Genomic DNA, 26,130 nt, shown 5'->3' with positions numbered 1-26,130 from the left:
CCCCCAGCACCGCCGGAAACAGCTGAGGGACGCGCCGATCTCCCCGGCCGCCGCGGGAGGGGCGGGGCGTGCCGTGTCACGTGGGGCGGCGGCGCGCCTCGCGGGGCGGAGCTTAGGCGGGGCCAGCTCATCGCGGCGGCGGCGACGTGCGGAGCGGCACGCGGGGGGCGGGGCTCGCCTCACCTCAGGCCTCACGTCGCCTCAGGCCTCACCTCAGGCCGGACGGGCGGGCGGGCGGCACCAGCCTGTGGTCCCGCGTTTCCCGCTCAGTGCTCGGAGAATAAATCACAAATACTGTGTTTTCTTCGGAGGTGTGACAGGGTTAGGGGGCACCTCGGTATTACCCAGCCAGGCTTAAGAGCAGCAGCAGGCCTGCGATGGGGAAAGGTGGTGAATGTGCTGCCTGCCGCGGCCGGCTGATGAGGGTGGTGTTTCATTTGTAGTTTCAGATGCCCGTCATCTGCTTCTGTTCTTTGTCACAAATTAAAAAGTGAAATTAATTTTCTTACCTGCTATTTTCTTCCCCAAATGAAAATTTACATCCATTGCGTGTTGTAATTATTATCACATCTTTTTTATAAATTGAAAAGATTGAACTTCCTACATCTCCCAATGCAAGACAGTTTCCAGCTCTTGAATATTTCATTAATATTAACTGAATAATAAAGTTGTACTTCCTTTTTTGCCTCCTGTCAATGCGGTGGGTTGACCCTGGCTGGCTGCCACCTGCCCACCAAGGCACTCTATCACTTCTCCATCAATAGGACAGGGGAGAGAAAATAATGATGAAAAGCTCATGGGTCGAGATAAGAACAGGGAGAGGTCACTTACCAAGTGCTGTCATGGGCAAAACAGAACCAACTTGGGGAAATCAAAATTCATTGCTGGTTAATAACACAGTAGGAGAGTGAGAAATAAAAACAAACCTTGGAACATCTTCCACCCACCCTTCCCTCCTTCCCAGCTCAACTCCATCCCCAAATTCTCTACCTCCTCCCCTCAGGGGGCACAGGGGGACGGGGAATGGGGGCTGGGGTCAGTTCCTCACCCCTTGTCTCTGCCGCTCCTTCCTCCTTGGGGAGGACTCCTCACTCGGCCCCTGCTCCACCGTGGGGTCCCTCCCACAGGAGACAGTCCTCCATGAACTGCTCCAACGTGGGTCCTTCCCACGGGCTGCAGTTCTTCACAAACTGCTCCAGCGTGGGTCCCTTCCCCGGGCTGCAGTCCTTCAGGCACAGACTGCTCCAGCGTGGGTCCCCCACAGGGTCACAAGTCCTGCCAGAAAACCTGCTCCAGCGTGGGCTCCTCTGTCCAGGGGTCCTGCCAGGAGCCTGCTCTGGTGTGGGGTCCCCACAGGTCCCAGCCTCCTTCGGGCATCCCCCTGCTCTGGCGTGGGGTCCTCTCTCCCCAGGCTGCAGGTGGAGATCTGCTCCCCCATGGACCTCCCTGGGCTGCAGGGGGACAGCCTGCCTCACCATGGTCTTCCCCACGGGCTGCAGGGGAATCTCTGCTCCGGCGCCTGGAGCACCTCCTCCCCTCCTTCTTCACCGACCTGGGGTTCTGCGGGGCTGTTTCTCTTACATGTTCTCACTCGTCTCTCCGGCTGCACTTTCTATTGCACAGCAACTTTTTCCCCTCTCTTAAATCTGTTCCCCCAGAGGCACCACCACTGTCACTGATGGGCTCGGCCTTGGCCAGCGGTGGGTCCGTCTTGGAGCCGTCTGGCATCGGCTCTGTCGGACATGAGGGAAGCTTCTAGCACAGAAGCCACCCCTGCAGCCCTCCCCCACTACCAAAACCTTGTCATGTAAACCCAATGCAATGAAATTTTTGCTTTCTTAAGCGAGTATCGAGGCAAGACTTAAAGGCAGTATTCCACTATCACTTCCTCAGTGAAGTACTCAGTGGCCACAAATAGCTCATGAGCCACGTATTATCTAGGATCCTTTTGCACAGGACAGTGACAGTTCACACCCCGCTGCTCATCTGTGCCCTCCTAAATGCTTTCAGAGTTGCTGCTTTCTGGATTCCAGTGGCCTGTTCCGCAGGTATGGTGTGTCTGCTTTGTCTGTGGATGACTACACATCTGGCTGTGATATCTAGTGATGGTTTACTCCTGGCAACTGTTTTTAAGACTTGTGTGCTATTTGTAAAAAAAGAATATTCTTTATTTTGATAAAATAGATCGTGGGATTTCATTATATATGGTTAAGCTCATTGTTAAACCAAATAGGTCAAACAGTAGTAGCGTCTGCCCTAAGTGCCAGATGTAGCTAAGCAGGGAGGTTTTGCTGCCCATTGTGGTATGAGTTTCTTCAGGTAAAGGCCACTTACTGTTATGAGAGCAACACAGTACTGATACGTTTTAGACTGTGGTAGCAGTGCTAGCTTAAGCAGCTTCCCCAGCTGTGTCTGCCCTTGTGCAAGCCCCAGGACTCTTGTTTGCTTGCCAGCGTGGTGAACTGAGTTGGATCTCATCAGATGACTTACAAAGCAGTGGCCCATCTGAAACCACAGTCTGAGCTGGCTTTTAAACAGGCTACCTTGCATTCTTACAACATCAAAGGCTTAGGCAAAACAAGACCTACCACTTCAGTAAGAAGGAGGTTTGGCCACGTTAAGCTTCATGCTGCCAGGGCACATCCTGCCTCTCTTTGACTGGCAAATATGGTATTGGAGGTAGGTGGCAACTGATCCCTTTTAGCTGCACATAGGTCCTTCCTAAACAGTCACACTTTCTCTCATAATATCATTGTAAAATTCTCTTCTGTGCCTGCTCAGGCATTCATCTCACCACTGGGATATGTACAGTGGTATGGCAATTCATACCTTTGCTAAGGAAAAGATTAAAGAACTTCACATTTCAGGTCTAAACACAAACCTATGCATTCTTGCCACGTGGCTCTCCCTGAGGACGAACAGACCTGTCTGATCTGACGTGTTCAGAGACCCATGATTCATCAGTTTCTCAAAACAACCACACAACTTTCCGAAAGAACTAAAAAACACTGGACAAGAAAAGATAAATTTCTGTATTCCCAGGCACAAATTCTGCATCCACACCTCCTCAAACATTTTGCCAAGTTAGCCTTTTCTTTGCTGCAGTCATGACATTAAGAAGAACTGATCTCCATTTTATTTATTTAAAAGATAGACACTGCAACTAAGCTAATTTTTAAACTCTCTTAATAGTCAAAAGTGAGTTGATTCATCCCATCTGACTAAACAGCTACTTTTTAGATGAGAGATGAATCCACCTGCAGTATTCTGAGGGTGGCTAACTCCAATTACAGTAGTTTTCACATAGTGTGTAAATGATCCCATTTATGGCATTTTGATACACATCTTAATTTTAATAGGATGTCCATGTACTGTTTTAAAAATACTTCTGTTTCAATACTTCCCATGGGAAATCTCAAGCAAGAATTTGTTGTGATTATTGATGGTTTTTTTGCTGATCTCTTTTAGGTTGCATACTCAGGACTTGAGCTCTGTCAGAGTGGTGCCTTAAAACGTGATAGTTTCCAGCTTAGGACAACAGTTTGATTTTAATGAGTGCTATCCCTGTAACTTAATTAAAAAAATCAAAGGCTTTCAAAATGTTTTCTCAATGTGCATGTTCATATGTGGTAAGATGTAAATTTTGTAAGTCAAGTTACAGATCAAAAATTGTGATAAATCTTCCTACTTTAATGAGAGTTCTTTGATGTAGCTGATTTTTGTCATGTTATAGCCAATGTATTGTGATGTCCATACTACAAGTGAGTTAACTATGTTCACTTATATGTATGCTATACTTCTAAGTGCCATTAATTATTTCTAGCACTCAACATTTGTACATTTGTCTCGGACTGCTACTTGGAGAGAAAGTCATAATGTGTTATGAGGCAGTTTGACAAAAATTGGATATTTACCAGAAATAATTGTTCCAAAACTTCTCTTTCTAGGGTTCTCTCTCTTGATCTATAAAATATGGAAGTTTTCTATTTTCTTACGCTCCCCTTCACTATAAAAGAGGGTGCAAATACACTGAAATTAATTAATTCTGGAACTCCTTACAAAATTAAGTCTTACTCTTCAGTGCTATTCCAGTTGCAGAGTGCAGTGGCTTAATCTTAGATGAATTACACTTGAATAGAACAACTTCCGGGGGTGAGATATTAATTCCGAGAAAAAAATGCTGCATATACTTTCACTGTACGTTTGATGCAAAGGTATTATATGAATAGCATTTGACTATATACAGGCAGGGTTTTTATTTTTACTTGCCATATTGATTATGGATGGTATCCTGGAAACACAGCACTGTCACCTAAGAGACAAATAAATTTAAAATATCCAAGTATTTCAAAGCACCGTGACAAATTAATGTACATCGGTAGGGTACTATTCTGCTAATAATGGTATCTATCAGAGATAATTGCTTAAATCTAACATCTTCAATTAAGCCTTAGGGAAAATGCTGTTTTCTATTTTCATCAACATAGTATGACATAGGCAGAAGCTGTGTAGTGCTCCCAAGTATTTTAAGCTTTGCAAGAGCAAAACACAGATATTCTGCCTCTTAACACTAGATGGCAGACAAAAATGGGAAAAAATTTCCTTGTTTTCAGAGATAGAATATTGAAAAATTAATTTGCAACTTCAATGAACATTCACTGAAAGTTCTCAAAATAATAAGAATGAAGACCATTGCACACAGACACAAAATATCATGCTTATGATAGCATGGATACTTTCTGCAGCCTTTCATTTGGCTGCAGTTTTTGGCACAAATACTGCAAATAATCAAGTGGAACATTTCTACATTATTTTCTTATTGCTTTTTTATCTCCGTTACTTCCCTTCAATATTTTGCTCTTGTCAAAGAAGAACTAAAAATTCTTGAAGCCTTGGAAAGGCTTAAACAACTCACATAGAAGAGAAACTTGCAGAGAAAACTGTCCTTCCCAGGTAGTCGCATGGTTGTGAAATTGCCTTCTGTAAATCCCAAAAGCAGGCGATGTAAGACTTACATTGCAACTGCTTAGTATCTTTGTCTTACATCAGTTACCTAAAGTAATTAGGCTGCTTTGCTGCTTATTGTCATTGAATCTTAGAAAATGATATGGAAGCAACATGTTTGCTAAGGAGGCAACTCATTTTCATGGAATATTATAAATTGTTGTACTAAATATTATGTAATCAGTTCACCCAGCAGCCAGTGAATATTGTGGGTTGTTACCCCATTCCTCTCCCAGATACATCTTCCAAAAGAAGCGTAGCAGAAGGGTCAGATTCCCCAAGGGTACATCCACACTGAATCACCCATTAAAACGTCAGTTCAAATAGCTGTAGCACCACACTAATGTGACTGCTTGCGGGATTTGAGCTAGTGTCTGCACCGTGGACGTGTATAGATGTGTAATGCATGTATGGGACTGATAACCAGCACAGACGTCACTGCTGTTAAACCATGATATGCATATACAGTACTAGAACCGTAACAGATCCCACCAAAATCCCACCTGATCTTTCCCTCTCTGTGCTGCTACTGTGGCTGCACAGCCTCCAAGCCAGTCTGGTTATCTTCAGTGCTGCACTGGGCAGTGCCAGCAGCCTTAGGAACCATAATCAGAAAAGACCCAAGTGATTCCCATGGTGGTTTTCCTGTTGGGGTTGTTCCAAACGAGAAAAGTAACTGTACTGGAACAGATGGGTAAGTGCAAAAATAAATATGACTTTCGTGGCTCATGGTTAGGAAGTCATCTACAAAGATGGCCATAGCTTCTCGTCTTGGTTCCTCAGGTTATTCTCATTACGCAATAGCTTTTGGTATAAAATGTATATATAGGAGCAAACACCAGACTGTGGCATTCCCCTTCCGATGGGAGTGCTTTAGCCACAAGGGTAGAGAACTATGTCCCTTTTTCCAGGGTTTCTTCTTGGTTCCATGACTCTTCCATTATTTTGTGCGTAGTCACCTAGTTTCAACAAGAAGAGAAAGCATTTTCCATTCTGCTTTGCCAATAAATTGGTGAACAGGAAATTCTCTTAGGGAATCAGAAATGTGTGATTAAACCTTCTCAGGCTGAAAATAGCACTGACCACCCCATTTTCTTGCATCACCTGGGCAAATATTTCATTGAAAATAGCGTAATACTAGATATTGTCAATGACCTTTTTCCTGTTCCTCTTCCCTTCTATTCCAGGTGTTCCTCCTCTCCACTCCCAGGGACCTCCATTATCTCACCCCATTTGAAAGAACTGGACAAGTCCCAGCCTGTTCCTTGAAGGAATGGTTGTAAGTCACCTTTAGAGTTACAGGCTCTGCATTTTGAATGGGTAAAGGTACCTGGCTCTCGTTCGGAGTTAAGAATTTAGATTAGAATCTGGATCTGGGATTTAGCTACACCCCCCTCTGCTCATTTTCCTGCTTTGCTAAATCCAGGCAGTTTCCTGCTTCCCACACAACGTAAAGGTCCTTGGATCCCTCAGTCAGGATTCTGGATCCCTAAGTCAGGGTTTTGGATTCTGCTCTGGGAATTGGTATCTGAAGTGCCTTACACAGCTAGCCTTGATTTCCTGTGCCTCCACAGCTCATAGTCAGTGGTCTCTGGCCTTGATCAGTGCTTTTGTGCATCCTAGAAATCTAACTGCTAAAACCAAGAGTGTACTAATCAAATAATGATATAGTAGTTATGAATAATGCAGTTGATTACTTAGAATTTGAAATTCAGGCTCATGCTAGAGGTCATATTACAATTCCTTTTCAGCCCCCTGTGATTACTCTAATAGTCATTCTGTTATCTTTCAGCACTGAAGAACTGATAGATGTGAATTTTGTTACTGCAGTGTCTGGTCAAGAGTATGATTGTGCAAGTGCCAGACAAAGTTCTTGGCATGAACGGAAGGAGGTCAAAACACACAGTCTCTTTAGATCCACTGGAATTAATTCACTGTCCACATTGTTTGCAATTGCTTATTCAGTATCGTCAGAGAAACTGAGTCATTGCTATTTACTTTGTTTTTTAATTAAAACATTGAAATTTGTCTGACCTTTGCACCAGACCTGGAGGTATTATGCTACGTTCCATCTTAGCATTTTTCCCTTTATTAAAAAACTCTGTTTATAACTTCTCATCTGTGGAAAAAGTACTTTGTCATTCTTCTTCAAAACCTGTCAGTCGTAGTTCCTTCTCCTGAAGTTACACATTATTTCTCCATTTTTCTTTGCTCTGACCAGCCTTGGTGAGGCTCCTTGTCTGTCAGTTGTTTTCCATGGCCCTGGTGGCAGGTGAGCTGGCAGGCCATTTAGTGTCCTAATAGAGAATCCAGACTGTCTGGAATGCTGCAGATGAAAAAGATAGTTTTTGGCAGAAGCCTGCGTACCTGATTTGTAATGATTTATTTCTATCTCAACTTAAAGTATCCTGATGAAAGTTATAGAAGTACCAGTAAAAGCTCAGTATTGTATGGGTAAGCACTATTTATTAAAGTTGCATAAAATTTTACAGTGGCAAGGGGAAAAGGGCGTTATTTAGAGAATGGTTTACAAGCTGTGGAAGATAATTCTACCACCATAATTCAAGTACATCAATTAAGCAAACCAGTTGCAGGCTTTGGGCCAAGTGGGACTCTCACTCACTGCTGTCAGTAACGCCTGTGAAGTCAGAAGCATACTCAAAGAATGAGGTCAGCACTGGTCAATAATAAACCTTTTACTGGAACAGGTTAAAAAGTTGTTCTTTCAGACATAAGCTCCTTAGGGATTAAAAAGAGGCGCGTAGTAATGTATGATGTACGTAGTTAGTGGTACTGTTTTATGATGAGTACCTGGGACATGCCTAGTTACGAGTCACAGGGGGCCCATACCAGCTATTTTTTTCTCTGGCTTTAATGCCTCTGGCTAATTCCTACTGAAGGATGCACTTAATTTAGGAGAGTCTTGTTCCAAAATATTGCCTAACAGTAATTATAGTAGTTTGATGTGTTGCAGTCCTACGTTTTAAGGCTATAAAGCTGGATTTGTTGTTATGTTGCTTTTAATCTTAGTAAAGTAACATCCCCTTCCTTTAAATACACAGTTAACTTACTCATCTGGGAAGAGAACATCGTTTCATGGAAAGTGAAAGGCATCCAGATCGTGTGTGCACAGGTGAGCAGCGTTTGCACACGCATACACACATACACAAAATACAGGCATGTGCACAACTAAAAGCCAGATCCACTTGGAAGGCTTTAAATTCCACTTTTGGTATATAAACGGTTAGCAGGACAGAATGTTGTCCTGTGTTCATTATAATGTTAATTTGAAAAGTTAAGGGTAGTTTGTAGTGCGTCTGGACTGGAAATGGATGAGATTTTGGGTTGTCCTGACATTTTCTAATAGTTTTTTAGCTTCCCTAAAAGTTCTCCAGCCTGCCCCAAAGTGTTTTTGTCCAAATCAAAGCTTAACTCTTTCTGAGGAATGGAGTTATTGACAGTATTCATCATTTTGTGTCTTCTCGTGTCATGACAACACCATTAGTAGCTGCCTACATTGTATGATTGTATATATGCTGTCTGCAGTACTGTCTGCAATACATTTTTATCTATCTTTTGTTGGCACATTGGCTTTAGCTGTTGCATTTGAGGCTGCTTTAGTTCCATAGACCCTCTCTACTAGCTTTCTAACTACACAGGGTTGGAGTGAACCATTTAAGCCTGGTTGAAAGAACGTTGTATGTTAATACAACTATTGAATTAGTGGTGGGATTATTTTTTTTTTAAGAAGCCAGAACTGTAAGAGGTTGTACCAGTACAGCAGCAAAAATGTGTAAGTAATTTTAGTCCAGTAAAGATGACTTACAGTGAAGTAGTTTATCCACCACATTCTGGAAATAAGCAATGTTTTAATATGAAGATGAAGAAGAAAAATGTGAATCTACCTTGCTGTAAATGCATCCATGCTACAGGCTAAATCCTTGAACAGTACTTGTGTAACTTTGGCTACTCTCCTATATGAAAAAATCCATTTGCTAGCCATTACACTACTTCCAAAAGGAGTTGTCATTAAGTTTCATGCTACTGGTATGTATTTACATTACTTAATACATCTTCTCAAATGTATTGTCTATCACTAGGGCAATTTCAATGCAATACTATGTTGACCCTTTTTCTCTGCCATAGAATATATTACTAAGTAAATGTTTTATATAAAAATATATTAAGAAGTAAATGCTTCTACCGTCTTCCTGGTAATTGAATCTTTTACTGCACACTCTAGTCCTTTCCACCCTATAAGGTCTATGGTAGCTGGTTTTTACATTTTAATGTTTGAAAAGAAATACAATCACATCAACGCTAAGGAAGTAAATTTTTATTTCTCTAAAATCCACTAGAGATGTAACCTATCATGCAAAAATTTGCTTTTCTTAATTAATTGGTTTTCATGACTTGACAAGTGCAGTAGCAGAACTACAGAATCTCAGAGAAAAGAGGCAGACCAGTGTTTCTTAAATCAAAAGCAGACAGCAGTATTTTCCACTTGATCTTTTCTTAAATAGAAAATTTTTAGAACTTATTTATGCATTCCAAAGTAAAAGAGTGCAAACTTATTATCTTCACAAGTTGTATTTAATAAGTAATGTCTGTCATGAGATGAAACAGTTGCTGGTTTTTAGAAGTTGGTGGGGGTCTTTTAACACTAAAATGCACGTATTTCTGCCTCAGCTTATATTCCTTGCCTGGATTGGCAAAAAGCATCTGCAATGCACTGCAATTCATGCAGGTTTTGGAAAACAAAGATTGCTTAGTCTGACAAAGATTTGGTTAAGGAGTAATCTAATACTAGCCTATAAGTACTTTAAGGACAGCTATGGAGTTGACGGAACCAAGTTCTTCTCAGTGGTGGCAGGTGATCTAATAGGGGACAATGGCCACTGTGGGAGGTTCTGAAGGCACATTAGAAAGTAATTCTTCACCAAAAGCACTGGAACAGGCTGCCCAGAGGGGTGGAATTTCTATACTTGAAGGATTTCAAGAGCCGGCTGGTCAAAGCTGTGTCTGACCTGATCTAGTGATGGTGATAGTCACACTTCAATAGGCAGTTACGCTCTGGAGGAAGACCTCGAGATGTCCCTTCCAACCAGTATTTCTGTGATTCAGTGATTCTATGATTAAGGTACTCAGGCTAGTATAGTCGGTATTCTTGCCACAGGAGAAATTGTGGCTGAGATTTGCCTAAATCCTAGCTTTGAAAATATCTCCTTGAACTACAAAGTGACTTGAAATGATTACCCAGCCAGAAAAAATTACGTACAGAAAAAATACTTACCCAATTTACATCTTGTATAGCCTCAGTAAAGATGGATTACTTGAGAGTACCATAAATTTAAAGTACCAAATGCCAGAGGAAGGATGAAGGAATTATTATTTGGATAATGTTGGAATTTTGCATATTGCAACAATAGCAACAAACTAGGCAAGATCTCATCTTCCAAGATAATATTTGAAAAATAATATGCCGTGGATACTACATGGAAAGATTTTAGAAAGTTAAATTGTTCCACAATCCTAACACAACGATAGGGTAAAGCGTATGCTGAATCAGTCTTGGGCCATCTCAGTATACCCTAGGGCAACTCACACAGTATTCTGTGCTTACGATTAGGCACTGAACTGAAGCCTCGATTGCCTTTGGATGTGATGGGAGTTGACACAGCTCACACATAATCCATAGGTCGAGGGAAGTGGTTATTCTCCTCTGCTTAGCACTCGTTATATCACGTCTGGAATTCTGCCTCCAGTTGTGGAGCCCCTGCACGGACAAGGTGTTGATGAGCTCGGGTGAGCTCAGGATAGGGCCGTCAGGGTGATCGGAGGGCTGGAAGGTGTCACTGAGGGAGCTGGGCTTGTGCTCTGCACCAGGGGGGCGCAACAGTAAAGGGTGTGGTAAAATAGCTGTTCTCATAAGATAGGGTAAAACCAGAAATATAGACCGCGAGGAAATCTTAGGTCCCTTCCAAAGATGGGAGCCCTGCTTTTGCGCAGCATTGGACGGACATCAGATGGATCTTCCCCCAGAACACTGCACAGGTGATGCCATCTGTGCAGGGGTTCCTCCTCCCTCCCACGCTGTGGAGCCTTTTATTTTGCGTAGCGAACAATCATGTATCTTCTCCTGACAGGCTGGGATGTCATCTCTGTCATAACATCCACCAGCGCCAGCACAGGCTTTGAGTACAAGGCTCTGTAGAGCAGACATGTCCCATTCAAGATGACTAACTCCTTGAATGCAACATTTTCCGCAAGGCTCCCAACACAGTTTGTTCAGCCTGGAGGAGAGACAGCTTCAAGGGTCCAAACAGTGCTCCCCAGGACCTACGGGGAGGCTGGCAAGAGGTCCGAGCCAGGATCTTACTGAGGTCATGGCAGAAGAACGAGGGAAGGTGGTCAGAATCAGGGTAGGGTCTGGTGGCACGTAAGGAAAACCGTATCACAATGAAAATAATTACGCGTTTGCAACCGGTTACCCAGAGAGGTTTTGGGGTCTAAGCTCTTGGAGGTTTTCAAGACCTGACTGGACAAACTAAGTAAACTGGTCTGAATTCAGTGTTGTCCCTGCCTTGGGCAGCTGTGTGATTCCATAATTCTAAGCAGACACCTGAATTTAAGTCTTAATCCGTGAGCTGAATCCCTCCCTACTAGCTAACCAACAAATGTTAGATGAGAGTACATACTGAGAAATTCAGCAGAATTTAATTAAAATGTGCCTTCCCACACTACTGAAAGTAAATAATTTAGGAAAAGAATTTAACTTGGACAGATACGGTTTGGAATGAAGCAAAGCTGGGCAACAGAAGGACACTATTGGAGTAAAAGAACAGCTAAGACTACTTAAACATTTTCATCTGTTACCCTGTTTTTCTTTTCTCAGGGAGTTATATTCCCGGAGTGGATTCAATTTCAATATAGCATTATCCTGAAACTCTGCTAGCACGCATGAAGAGGATGGAAAGGGCACAGTTATAAAGTTATGGAACTATTAACATATATTGAACTGATGATATGCAAGATGGAGTAGAGTCTTACATCACCAGGACAATTTGTACAAGGAGGGTCACCCCCCCTTTTTATAAACATGGCAAAGGCTGCTTGTTGCACAGCGTGCTTCCCCTTTAACCTACGTCCACATGCGGGGTCTGACACCTATTATAGCACATCTGCTGCCCAACACTGTGCTGCATATGTGTGCAGGCCTAGGAAGAGTTGCATGTTCCCAGCGATCTTGCTGAACTATTCTAGGTATAGGTGATAAAACACATTTGCCTGAAATATATGTCTGCCCATATATTATGCATTGTGAAAATAGTACAAATATATGCTTCTGGTATGATATTCTGGTTAGTCTTCCAATGCTATCCCAGAAGTGACTTGTGTTGCATATTCTGGTCTTTTTACATATAATTCCTTGATCACCTTTCAGATCATGAAATGTAAATTTATCTTCCATGCCTGACCCTGAGCTTAGTTTTCCATTCAACACATTCCTGTTTCAGCCCACTTAGTCCTAGCTCTGCCTAGATGTACGTGTTTACTCTGCATCCTGCTAGAATAATAAAGATCCCACCTGGCTTTCTGCTAACTCATGGAGTGAGGATGGTCAAGGTAAATGATTTTGGAGTGCACACCTGAAATTTTGTCTCCATCTGAAGGTGGAACTGGAGATCAGCCAGCCTGCTCTACAGCGCAGTGTTTGCCATCAGCAGAATTGCCAGGGGTTCGTGGTCTGTGGCCAGTTCAGTTGCTTTTCTGCAAGTTGCTGTGTGAAGGGAGGGTGAGGGTAAAGGCAAACCCATTTGTTCCCTTATGGTCTTGCCATGCTGTTTCCCACTTCTGGACATAGATTCCAAACTGGGGGGAAAACTAAAAGGAAATGACCTCAGGAATCCAAGTTTCCTACAAATAGGCTTCCGTTTAGGAAAAAATTACCGGGTATATTAGATTAAGTTGTTGTGATTCATACTCTGCAACATGGTCTTAGAGAAAAGCCATTGTAGGCTCAGGCAGCTGCAGCAGCCTTCAGCCAAATCTGGATTATGGATACTTATAGCTGCTGTCAGTGGCAAAGTTTCCTGAGATTATTCAGTTTGTCTGCTGTCTGTTCTCGTAGTCTTACTCTCACTTGAGATATTAACATCAGTCCCATGGTGGGATGGAAGGGGGAAAGGGGGAGAGAAAAGAGACCACGCTGTTTTGTAGTCTACCTCAGCATCCTGTTTATGAATTTTGCCCTTCTCCTGTCTGTTGACACATGAAAGCATTCAGTCCCAAAGAGATGGTAGTCTGTTTATGAGGTTCCTGAGCTGGTTTTATAACATAGTGATGATCACAGCAATTATTCAGCGTAGGTTCAGTATTATGTCCTATACATGCAGCATGGACATACTTTTAACCTTATCGGTTTCCTCTTCAGAAAGACTTAAAATTACCAGTCTCCTGACTGTAACCAAAAGGATATGAGTACTGTAGCTTCAAACAAGATTGCATACAAACATGTGTTATCTTTCATATTGAATTAATTCATTTTATTAAATCTCTCTTTTGTGATTAAGAGGGCAGACTGAGGGAGAACAAATGAAATATTAAATCAAAATTGCTATTCTTATCTGCCACTAACAATATGCAAAAGTCATACTGGAAGGTCAAAACCAACGAAATTCTTGTGGTCGTGATACAACTTACTCCACAAAAATAAAAAGGATTAGGTACTGAAAAATGACCTCCCAGCCTTTAGCACTATAGTAGAATAGAGACCCTTGACAATTGTTTCATCATAGAGACCTTTTTCTCAGTTGGATTACCCACTGAATTTTCACTTATTTTTCTATTAAATTCTCAGTAGATTCATGGTCCCATTAAAAATAATTTATTTCACATGTGTTATTTTTCATTTTGCTGAGAAAAAACCTCTAAGTCTTGACCCCGTCTTGAAAGAAGAAGATTATTTTTAGGGCAGTTTGAATATTTTTCCTCTTTTTTTTTTTTTTTTTTAGAATCAGGTGACTCCAGAAAAGAGAAGGAAAAAAAAAAAAGCCATGGAAAAAAGCATTTCTTTGTCTCTGCTGCATTTAGGATGTGGTCGTGCCCCAGGAGCCTAGAGAATTGCAGTTACGATGTGCCTGAGCTCAGGGGCCCAACTTTCCGTCTACGTACAAACATTCCTCCCGCTTCAGCCGAAGCGTGCGCTTCTGGTTTGCGTAAAAAACATATTTGCGAGAACTCTCCCGAGTAAGATCATCTAAGTATGATTTTGGCCACAGCTATTTACAAGCGCGGGTTTTGACTGAAGTGAGTAATTGAATTACGTTGAGCCTCTGAAGTTTGCCTTTTATTTATATATTTCCCCCAATTGTGTGGCTCGGTCTGCCATTGGCTGCGGTCCCTGCAGCCTACCCGAGGGCTCTGCAGTTACATAAGGCTCTGTCTGCTGGGAGCCTATATAAAGCCTTTTTGCATGCCAGCAAGAGACAGAATTTTATCAGGAGCCAGGTCCCACTGCTTTAGTTCACACAAACAGGAGGAGATTTGCTTGAAGATATACCGAAACCCGAACCCAGGCTGGTCTGTTTGCTAGCCAGTACTTCACAGCTGTCAACCTGAGTCGCAAGTAGCAGCTACTGTAAGTAAGTAGCTTCTGTGCACGATGAAGAATTTTTCATTTCCTATGCAGGATAACACACATCAGACTGAGAGTCCTTCTCCTCACAGATTCCTGAGTTTGACAAATCAGTCAGATCCTGTTGGAAGACCAGAAAGAGATGAGCAATTAGCTCAAGTAGAGATTGCCGTACTGGGGGTCATATTTCTGACGGCGTCTGTGGGCAATTTTATTCTCATACTGGTGCTGTGGCGAAGAAGAAAGAAGCTCTCTAGGATGTATGTGTTCATGCTTCACCTCAGCATCGCTGACTTAGTGGTAGCCTTTTTTCAAGTGCTTCCTCAACTCATATGGGATATTACAGATGTTTTCATAGGGCCAGATTTCTTGTGCAGAATTATCAAGTATCTACAATTGCTGGGCATGTTTGCCTCTACTTATATGATAGTGGTCATGACAGTGGACAGATACCAAGCGGTTTGCTACCCTATGGTCACTTTCCAAAAGAAGAGAGCTCTCTGGAACATCCCCATTTGCACCAGCTGGTCTATATCACTGATTCTTAGCCTACCACAGGTATTTATCTTTTCTAAGACTGAAATATCTCCAGGCATCTTTGAATGTTGGGGTGAATTTGTTCAGCCATGGGGCCCAAGGGCATATGTGACTTGGATTTTTGTAGTTATATTCTTCATTCCCTCAGCCATCCTTATCATGTGCCAGGTTAAGATTTGCAAAATAATCAAAAGAAATATATATGTGAAAAAACAGAATGAATATGAAGTAACAAATCAGAAGCAAGTCCTGCCATCCCGAGCAAGCAGTGTGAACTGTATTTCAAAGGCTATGATCAAGACTGTAAAAATGACAGTGGTGACAGTTGTTGCGTATGTTCTCTGTTGGTCACCTTTCTTCATTGCACAGCTGTGGTCTGTGTGGTTCCCCAGTGTCGTGACCGAAGGTAAGATACTCTCCATCCTCATTCGTAACTAACTTCATAGCAGGCTAGCACATTGCTATATTGCTTTATGTTTGCACTTTGCTTTTGTGTAAAAGTTACATGTGATCATTGGAGTATGATTAAAAAGAAAATCCTGGATCGATTATCTGCTGTATTTAGTTAGGTACAGAGAACTTAATGTGTTATGTGATCAAAACATCGTACAAGTCTGGTTTTTGTGTGTGTGAGTGATTAACCATTTAAAGATTAACGAACAGCCCAGTGAAAAGTATCATTTGCTCCAGCAATGGTTCAGACTTTTAGAGATTTTAGATATTATAGCAGCAGTATTTGGGGGTCTTGAGCTGAAAAGGAGTAATTAACTCCTTATTTACTGAATAGAACAGTGGTGTTATAAGACATCTGATTTTTTTTAAAATATTGAAATCATATTGATGAAATCTCTGTAGTTCAATATGAAACAATTAAAAGTTGTAAAACAGCTGTTTATAAAGCAAAAAAGAAAGCCTGAGAGAGAGGTATCAAAGAACACCATGCTGTAAGCAAGATTAATCCTGTCAAACTTATAGTATTGCCTCTTTGTGAAAGGCAGACTCTGTACGTGACTTTATTTAAGTTCACCTATTCTAAACTCGGAGATATAAACCAAAGGAAAAAGAAAGATAATAGCTCTGTCTGATGGAGAAAAAAAATCTTCTGATCTTTGTTTTAAGACTTCTTCCTGTCAGTGTGAATTTGGGTCTTAATCTACATACATTTAAATCAACATCTATATCTGTATTTATCTGTATCTGTATGGCAGATTAGTAATTGCTTTTAAATTTAATGCAGTTACATCAAAAAAGAGCTATATGGAACTATTTAACTCTGAAATGCATACAATACAGTGTGCTTCATACTTTCAACAATTACAAATTGCATTGAATAAATGGGAATTTCCTACTATTAGATTAACTTTAATGTGTGAACAGGCACATCAGAAAGCCCGAGACTGTGAAGATGTTACTTATTGGTGCAAGTGCTTTATTGACTCTGTTATTCCTTTAACTATTTCATTCTAGGTTCAGCATTCACCATTATCATGCTCCTTGGCAATCTAAATAGTTGCACCAACCCATGGATTTACATGTATTTTTGTGGCCACATTCCGTATTGCACAAATAAGCAGCAGGAGAACACCTCGGCTCAAGAGGAATCGATGATCACGGGGAGCATTCATCTTGTAGACAGAGACCCTGAGGAAAACAGTACTTCTGCATAAATGTTGAATGCTTTTTGTTGTTTTGTTACATTTGCTATGTTCACAAGACATACCGATATTTTACCACCATCCCTGGTTTTGTGGATAAGGAAGCTGGAAAATTGTCTTTTGTTATGTAAATATATTTCTCTGCAGTTCTGTAGCATATACAGGAAGTTTCTGTGTTGTGCAAGCCTGACTCAGTACTTCCATCATCACAATGTTATCAAAATGAATTCTTGTAAAGACTGACAAAGATATATAAAAGTATCTTAGATATTTTGTGTCCTAAACTACTTTTGCTTCTGTTATTCTGGATTTCTAAGTAGTAAAATTTTGCAACTAACTGGCCCAACAAATTGAAACATAATTGCAAAGGAATCTGACATAATTAGACTTGAATATGTTTTCAAATTGAACCATGAATTGTTCATCATTCTGGTGTGATTGGGGGACAGTCTAGCAAATCTTGAGAAGGCAGCAGAAAGTCAGAAAAATCCTTTGCCAGCTATTATTAATACCTGTTTTAAATTAACTCCTTATATACATTTATAAAATGCCAAGCAGCTTAGTATAATTTTTAAAAAAACAATTTGTTGTCCTTGTGACACTGCACACCTACTTCAGTTCCAAATGCCACTGCGAATCACAGGTATCGGTGGCATAGTAGCAGTCCAGGTTTGTGGCTTCACACCATGGGATTTGATCTTCCATGCATTCCCTGATGTGCAAGCAGTTAACTGAACACCCCCTGCACACATACGTATACATACTTTAAATAAAAATGGGTGCTAGGAATGTACACTTTCATTTGGTATTAAGACCTATTTGTTCCGGCATGCAGTTTATTGACAGAATGTGCTTAGAACCCCTTCAGGCTCAAATTCAATTATTTCCCCTTTGTGATAAAAATAAATCTGCATCTCTTTACCTCAAAATGCCATTTGCTTGCTAGTTTGTGGGTGTTTTATGCAGGTAGCTATTTATTCCCCTTTCAGCGTCTGCAATCTAATCAGAGGAGGATGGAAGGATTATCAGCAAGGCTCTTTCAGGTGAGAACAGAGCTGCATTCACGGAGATTCTTGGCGATACTTGCATATCATCTGTCTACATTATACTGTGTTTCATCAGTGCTATTCACATTTCATTTTTATGAGTGCTAGCAATCTCAAATTTCAACAGAACAGCTATGAAAGTGTGTGTGGGGTTAATAGTCTTTAAATTGTACTCAAAATACTGATTTACACTAAACACTGATTGGATTGTGAGAAGTGCTGCCGTACAATGAATAGTTAACACTTCTGGTTAATGTGTGCTGGTATGACTGAATATTCTATGGTTTCTGTTCCCTGTATATTTAGACCAGATAGGGGTACAAACCAAATATTGCTGTTCTTTATGATGGGAAAAGCTAGTGTCCCAGTCCAGCTGGCAAGAACAACAGGTCTCTGGCAAGTACGCAGAGGAAGAAGGTGGATGAAGATAGTGCCAGAGCCAGACAGGAATGGGAAGAATCTGTATGAAGTCTCTCATAATTCTAATTGATACTTTTTTCTTGCTGGGTTTTGTTTTTCCCTCTCTTTAATTAATAGGTGTTAATTCTACCCCACAACACTTTCCCTGTTAGAGCAATTCTGTAACTCAAATGACAGTGTCCGTATCTGGGGTATGAACATCCAAGATACAATCCATACTGTTGATAGGATATTTGTTATATTCAGCCACTGACTTTCTACGACTTCCAGTCAAATTAGCTCTCAGTCAAGTTTGCCCTTAGGACTTATTCCAATAGTTAATGGTGGGGTTTTTTTTGTTTTTCTACTTCCTTTGACTGCAGTTAGTTACATAGTAAAATATGCAGTGTTGAAAGGAACTGTAAATAGAAATGCTTCAGGGAATTACCTGTGTCATTGCACTACTGGATTTGCAGCAAAACACGTTGAAGACCTCAGAAAAAAGGTATACATTTGCAAGGAAAACAGGCATTCAAATTGCATGCAAATAGTCATCCAGATCCAGAACTGACCTAAGTCACAGTACTGCTCAGAGACCGCAGTGGAGCTGTGCCATTTTACACCACCTGGTCTGGCCTCTGATATTTAAAAAGTATGACTTTTACTACTTACATTTCTGCATTGCTCATATATTTGTTACTGGCTCTGTAAATAATTTGGTAGAGCTTGATTTCTCAAGAGTAGCTCAATGTGTTCTATAAAAGTCTGAGAACAAGATTAACTATCCATATTTCAGATATTTTGATCATGTAATGAATGAAATGCCAGAACTTCTTAAGTTCAATAATGAATGCTCACTGTCTGTAATGTTCAAAACAATGATTTGTCTCTCAAGTGCTTTCCTTCTGATTTTTTTTTCATTTTCTTTCCCCTGAGATCAGTCCTGCTGTTAAGAAGAAAAATAAAGGTCACTGTATTATGGTGTCAAACTACAGGCTGCGGACACTTTTAGTTTCCATCCATCAGGAGGTATTTGAACACAGGTATTCCTGCTTTTTTTTCCTAGCAAAGTGAATTGGGCTGCATTTTCCAGATGTAAGTATTATCCTGTGTGGCCTGCCCTGCCTGCCCCATGGGCAGCACTGACCCCTGACAAACATACTCAATGGGGAGTTTGGTTCTGGTCCACAATTTTCTGTCATAACTCATTTTTAAATGATGGAAAATTCATTTTGATAGCTCTTTTTTTTTTTTTTTCTAATAAAGTGTCCTTTACAGGGCTTTTCTTACTTCTTGAAGAAAAAGACTTTTAAAAATACAATTAAATTTTTCTCTTTGTAAATTTGGCCATCAGTTTTCTTGGGAGTTGTAGTGCGAACGTCTTGTGCCCTTGTTTTCCTCTACATTTTGATTCTTCAGCTGGACTATGTCTTTTCGAATTCACTGTCACTTAGTTTTCCAATAGGCATTACAGTGTCTCATTAAGAGGGATGACTGTGAGACATCACTGTAGTCTGGTGAGGGTGTTTAATCCGTATGGGAGAATCAGAAACTTGAACGTACAAGTCCCTGGAGGCACTGTGGAAGCACGTGCAAATGAAAAAATCCAATTATCAGATGAAAGCCTTCCTCATCAATGCCTAGATTCTGTTTTCTCATACAAATAATTTCTGAGCAGAAAAATACATAGCATAGAAGTTCACACTCATGAAGTGAATGTCTATGTTGTTGATACTGCCACTGCAGTATAATTTCTGGTTATCTGTTTGGGGTTTTTTTGTTTTACTTTACAGGGATTTGTTACCACTTGGGAAAAGCACAGTTCAGTAAAAGGAATTATGTTCTTTCTTAAAAATTATTGGTTTATGTTTTGCAGTACAGAGAAGAAGAATCAAAGACAATGTGATCTATCAATTCTGTGCAGATTTATTACAGAAAAAAAAAAACCAACCCCCAAACTCCTAGTAGAATGAAAGGAAAATCCCAACATGTGTTTTGCATTCTTTACAGTATCTTTTGATAATTCTGTCATTCTACAGAACTGCTGCTGTATTTTCGTAGCCAGTCCCAGTGCAGATACTTGTAAATGGTGAATACTGAAGCCGGAGGTATTGGGTGATAATCTTTTTAATCTTTCAATTAAATGATGCTGACAAATTTTAAAGACAGTGCCAAACTCATCTGCCAATTTCACTTTCATCATTTAGTTCTGGCAATGGTAACCAGTTATCGTGTCAAATAAACTGCTCCTGTCTCTGTGCTGTTGGGAGAAGACTTTCAGTGTGATGTGGAGGCCCAAGTTGGAACTGGCAGTTTATTATGTGAGGCAGACATGGCATGCAGACATGGCTTTATTGTCTAGCTCCCAAACACATCGCCAGGATAAAAGTATCCTCGAGAGCTTGCGAATGTTAGGTATTCTTGGCTGAAGAGTACCATGAGCAGACAAAGGCAAAGCAAGATGATCCAGCTACTCAGTTCTTTCAGTCAAATCCAGTTTGGGTTGGATTCCTCAGAGGAAAAAAAAAAAAAAGGCAAGCAAGCCATTTTCTGTCTTCATAAGGTGGGGATTTGGCCCCAGATGCCCTGGGTATCTACAGGAAACATCCATGATTGTGAAACAGATGATTCATACATGCAGCAAAACAGGATTGCAAAGGAAAACAGCTCAAATAGGAATTGTATTACTTACAGCAAGGCAGTCAGAAATAATTTATTTACTACTGTATTAGCTGACCCACATAGATTTGAATTGAAAGGAAATCACACTTAGAAAATGAGAAATAAAACCTGATGCAATTTAGGCTACCACATCCAAACTCCACCTGCCATCTCCAAAGCCACCTCTTCAGTCCTATGTGTGTCAACACCAGGCCCCTCTACGCTCTCACGGTCCCAGGTAGAGCCTCACACTCTGTAATAGAGTTCCCCAACTCTACCCGCCCTAATGTCTTGCAGAGGTACCCCAGATTCTCTTCAATTTGCCTCTGAAACAAAAGGATAGAAGCTGTGTCTTTTTCTTGGGCTTGTAGGATGCTCCTGCTATTGCCACTTGAGAACTTTCTGAGTGTCACCTCATTAAGAAGGTGAATTCTGAGCATCTTTACAAGCCCTTTGTAAAATTTCCATTACTTTGCATGTCACTTTTTCAGGAACGAAAGAAAGAATAGACTTTGAGTGAAACTAAGTAGGCCATACCCACTCCCTTTTTCTTCCTTTTCGTGCCAATACAGCAGACCAAAGCATATGCTTCCCACCTGTAGATCATAGCCACTAATTTAACTAACCTATTCTATCATCCAGCTCCAAAATAAACTTTGGAGGTGATGAAATTCTAACCAAAGGCTTCCTGAATTTCCATCCAAATGTTGCCCTAGAGATGCAGTGCAAACATATCCAAGTGCTATTGTATTCATCAGATGCTTTTTTTGTATCATGACTGGATTTATGTTTCTTGCATCCATTTCAGTATACTTGCCAAAAATTGTTGAAATTGTATATTACCCATTAGCATCAAATCTCCTGAATTCTGAGTTAACAACACAGGAATCAGTACGACCTTGTGGAGGAAGCATTTTAATACCATTTGGGAAAGAAGTCTGAAAAAATGTCAAACAAAAACTTTTGACCTTGAAGATCTGTGGAAATTATGACTGGGGAGTTAGGTACAACTAGAGACAGACATCACCTTACATCCCAGTAATCAGTTTTCAAGAGAATTGATGCAGTAACAGATATTAAAACCAGATACAAGAAAGACTTGCTATTCTTGTCATCATTGTTGTCATCATCACCATCATCATCATCACTACTTAAATGAAATCAGCATATAACCTACAGTAAGTTTGAAAACAAAACATAAACTTGGCATAGTGCGACATATGTAGACCAGTTCTGAAGACAAAATAATATAAAAGGCATGATTTCAATCACAAGTGCAACTTCTAGCTCTGACATTGTTATTTTATTTAGCTAAAAAGATATAGATATGTTCTTTGGTTCCAAGATTATTGTTACATTCACTGAATTCCATGAAGCTACCCAAAGACGTATTTTGACACAAAACATTAAAAATTTGTTTCATGTTTATATGTTCAGTTGTGTATATATTAAACCAAAATTGTTGCTTTAAGATGCTGGTCTTGTATTCTTTAGCTTATTCTTGAGTTCAATTATTATCTTTATCACCACCTTTGAAGAGATACTAGGAATAAATTATCTGCTAGCTATCACAGTATATTTGAAATGTTTGCCCATGTCTCTAAATGTGATAATAGATGTCTGGCCTCAGATGATTTAATGCTGAGTGGCTCCAGCTTTTGACTTACTGATGGGAAAAATTGTACTTCATCATAGAGAATCCAAGCCTTCTGGCAAGCAGTCATGATGTGAACGCACTGCTTATTGATACATTTAATACAAATTCCAGTCTGGTGGCAATGTGATTCATATTCCTGATCTTCTGTTAACAAGACTGATGCAATCTCATGTTCTGAGATGGTATGTGTTCAGCTGTAACTATCTGTTCAGAAAAATATATGTGAGCAAAACCTCAGGAAAGAAATCCTTATTTTCTCCTCAGCACTTGGGTATCTTGGAGTTTAAAGCATCTGCTGTGAAAGAAGAGATTAAAAACTCCACTGTAGCATTTGGGCTTGGTTTGTTTCCATCCACACAGAAGAATAATACTGGACTGTATGACACTTACACGTAGACGGTATTAAAGGAATGATATGATGGGAAGTCAAACACTTAGAGCTCCAGAGGTGCCTGAATGTCCATATGCATGTGCTTAATACACTAATTAACGACACGGAGCTGCCATAGGGCTGCTCTGCTGCTGCTCCTGCAGATCCTGGATGGAGCATGCCCAGCATATAGACAGTCCTCGGGAAATTTCCCTGCCAAAGGCTCCCTGACGAGGATGTGGAAGATTGAATAGGAGTAAGATGTCATATAAAAGCTCCCTCAGAGTGCACTAAGAGCGCACACGTGCTAAAGGTGCACGCTGGATGGCTACAGCGTATTGTGTTTATTTAGGTTGCGAACAGTGATGACAACAGGGGATCAGAACCGGACCACGTGTATTATGAACAAGGCTGTCTGCCCATGGATGTTAGCACACAAACAGGCAAAGTGATCAAGAAGTTTCTCAGGTGATGTCCATATTGGAGGCAGTAGCACATTCATATCCCCAGCGACTTCTCGTGCTCTCTCCGTGATGAAACAGGGCACTAAATATCCAACTGGGCATGAACATGGTAAAGCGAGCGACTAGAGCTTGGAAGTTGACGTCATTGCGTAGTGCATACAGATGGCTGTGCAGGCAAGTCCCACCGGGGTGCCACCGGCTATTTTGGGAGCCCAGAGGGCAGAGGTGCTCTGCCCAACACTCCCCCCACCTCCACCTCTTCCTCATTCTGTGGGGCCAAAAGGAGATGGCACATGGTTGCATCTCTGCAACATATAAACAGATAGACATGTAAATGTCTTTATCTTTTAACTCCTTTTCCCCACAATGTCACCTTAGTCTGATACTTTTGGTAGAAACTCCCTAGTGATTCTGCAAGAGAAGGGCGTTACCCTATGACAGAAGTTTTGTTCTGCCGAGAATGAGACAGTTAAGCTCATCTTGCTTGCAATTTAAGCAAGGACTGTCTCTAAGCTGAAAAGTGTTGAATTTTGTTTTTAATTACCTGGGGACACTATAAAAAATACATTTTCAGTCACTGAAACGGAGGAACCAGACTGACTGAATACATGACTTATGTATTAATTCAGTAGGTTCAGGTTTTCCTTTAACAAAGATTCTTTTCTATAAATCAAAGCAGATGGGAGGAATATCATAAATGTAAAATTAGGCTAAACCTATTGAATTTTAAGCTGTGTTGAAGCTGCAAGATAGAATTAATTCATTGATATAAGACAAAGAGTTAACCTGAGACTTTGATCAAAAGAAATATAGTATTTTATGTGCATTATCTGTAAAACATCTGGAGGCACAAAAGGACTATCCTTAGAATGCTATCAAATACTGTTGTATAAATCAATTTCTAAGGTAAAAGTCCATCATTTTGTAATAAAAACATCCATGTCAGAAATAGATGTGGTTATATGTTAAAATTGGATCTTGTGATTTGATACAAACTGCTTAAGTTGTGATACTCTGGGTTTTTTTCTATACTGCTCTCCAAAGCTGAAATATTTTCTCTGCCTTCAAGTTAAGAAATCAATTACAAGTTTATACATGCATTTGTGTCCTGGAGGGAAATGTAGAGTTGATTCAGACAAAAATCTCAGAACCGAACTGCATTCAAATTGTTCATCAACCTCCTGCATCTGTAAAAGAAAGAAATTGTGCAAACAGTATTAATTTTTCCTAGAAATTTCAACATTTCTGTTAACAGTGAACATTATGAAAGTATATTGTGAGTATGCTATGTAGCTAGAAAGTGTCACAACAGAGTAGTGCAGAAATATCCTTTACCTTCAAAGTTAATATTTTAGCACTGCATAATTTCACATTATTATCAAATGATGATTTACCTTGTAATAATGAGAATGGGAAAATAGGAATGGAAATACTTCTTCAAGTTCTACTCTGAAAATTCATTTAAGCTCTGCTTCCTTAAATTGTAGTCTTCACAGACTGCCCCAGAACTCTAAAAATTAATGTTAGTTTTATTAATTCAAGTTATTTCAAAATGTCTCACCCCTCTGGTGTAAAAGGTAACACAAATGATTTAGATGAGTGTTCATTAGTGGCACAAAATTTTACACTTCATTGCTGTGGTGGGTTGAACCTGCTGGATGCCAGGTCCCCACCAAAGCCGCTCGATCGCTCCCCCTCCTCAGCTGGACAGGGGAGAGAAAATATAACGAAAGGCTCGTGGGCTGAGATAAGGACAGAGAGAGATCACTCACCAATTACTGTCACAGGCAAAACAGACTCGACTTGGGAAAATTAGTTTAATTCATTGCCAATCAAATCAGAGTAGGGTAATGAGAAATAAAATCAAATCTTAAAACACCTTCCCTGCACCCCTCCCTTCTTCCCGTGCTCAACTCCACTCCCAATTTTCTCTGATTTTCTCTGATTTTCTCTACCTTCTCCCCTCTGGCAGTGCAGGGGGATGGGGAATGGGGGCTGGGGTCAGTTCCTCACCCCTTGTCTCTGCCGCTCCTTCCTCCTCAGGGGGAGGACTCCTCACTCCTCCCCTGCTCCACCATGGGGTTCCTCCCACAGGAAACAGTCCTCCATGAACTTCTCCAACGTGAGTCCTTCCCATGGGCTGCAGTTCTTCACAAACTGCTCCAGCGTGGGTCCCTTCCCCGGGCTGCAGTCCTTCAGGCACAGACTGCTCCAGCGTGGGTCCCCTGCAGGGCTACAAGTCCTGCCAGAAAACCTGCTCCAGCGTGGGCTCCTCTCTCCAGGGGTCCTGCCAGGAGCCTGCTCCAGCATGGGGTCCCCACGGGGTCCCAGCCTCCTTTGGGCATCCCCCTGCTCTGGTGTGGGGTCCTCCCCGGGCTGCAGGTGGAGATCTGCTCCCCCGTGGACTTCCCTGGGCTGCAGGGAGACAGCCTGCCTCACCAGGGTCTTCACCACAGGGAATCTCTGGAGCACCTCCCCCCTCCTTCTGCACTGACCTGGGGTTCTGCGGGGCTGTTGCTCTCACATGTTCTCACTCCTGTCTCCCAGGTGCTGTGCAGCAACTTTCTTACCATTTTTTAAATCTGTTCTCCCAGAGGCACTACCACCGTCACTGATGGGCTCGGCCTTGGCCAGTGGTGGGTCCGTCTTGGAGCCGGCTGGCATTGGCTCTGTTGGACATGGGGGAAGCTTCCAGCAGCT

The 26,130-nt window shown here is 41.2% G+C and overlaps 1 protein-coding gene across 1 annotated transcript; it reads left to right on the top strand.

Annotated features, from left to right (window-relative positions):
* Positions 1 to 14,668: 14,668 nt before the first annotated feature.
* Positions 14,669 to 16,845, top strand: LOC104835836 (arg8-vasotocin receptor-like). The gene is made up of 2 exons (XM_010574035.1): positions 14,669 to 15,584; positions 16,646 to 16,845. Exons 1-2 carry the CDS (start codon positions 14,669 to 14,671, stop codon positions 16,843 to 16,845), a joined length of 1,116 nt encoding a protein of 371 aa, XP_010572337.1.
* Positions 16,846 to 26,130: the final 9,285 nt, after the last annotated feature.

The sequence above is a fragment of the Haliaeetus leucocephalus genome, unplaced genomic scaffold (assembly GCF_000737465.1).
Source record: "Haliaeetus leucocephalus isolate CR32 unplaced genomic scaffold, Haliaeetus_leucocephalus-4.0 Scaffold406, whole genome shotgun sequence".
In the NCBI taxonomy this organism is placed as follows: Eukaryota; Metazoa; Chordata; class Aves; order Accipitriformes; family Accipitridae; genus Haliaeetus; species Haliaeetus leucocephalus.
This window is presented reverse-complemented; position numbering and strand designations above follow the sequence as displayed.

Excerpts from the sequence above, each read along its gene's own strand:
- LOC104835836 (XM_010574035.1), top strand. The coding sequence starts at position 14,669 with ATGAAGAATTTTTCATTTCCTATGCAGGATAACACACATCAGACTGAG. Across the intron at positions 15,585-16,645 it reads CCCCAGTGTCGTGACCGAAG|GTTCAGCATTCACCATTATC; the intron begins GTAAGATACTCT and ends ATTTCATTCTAG.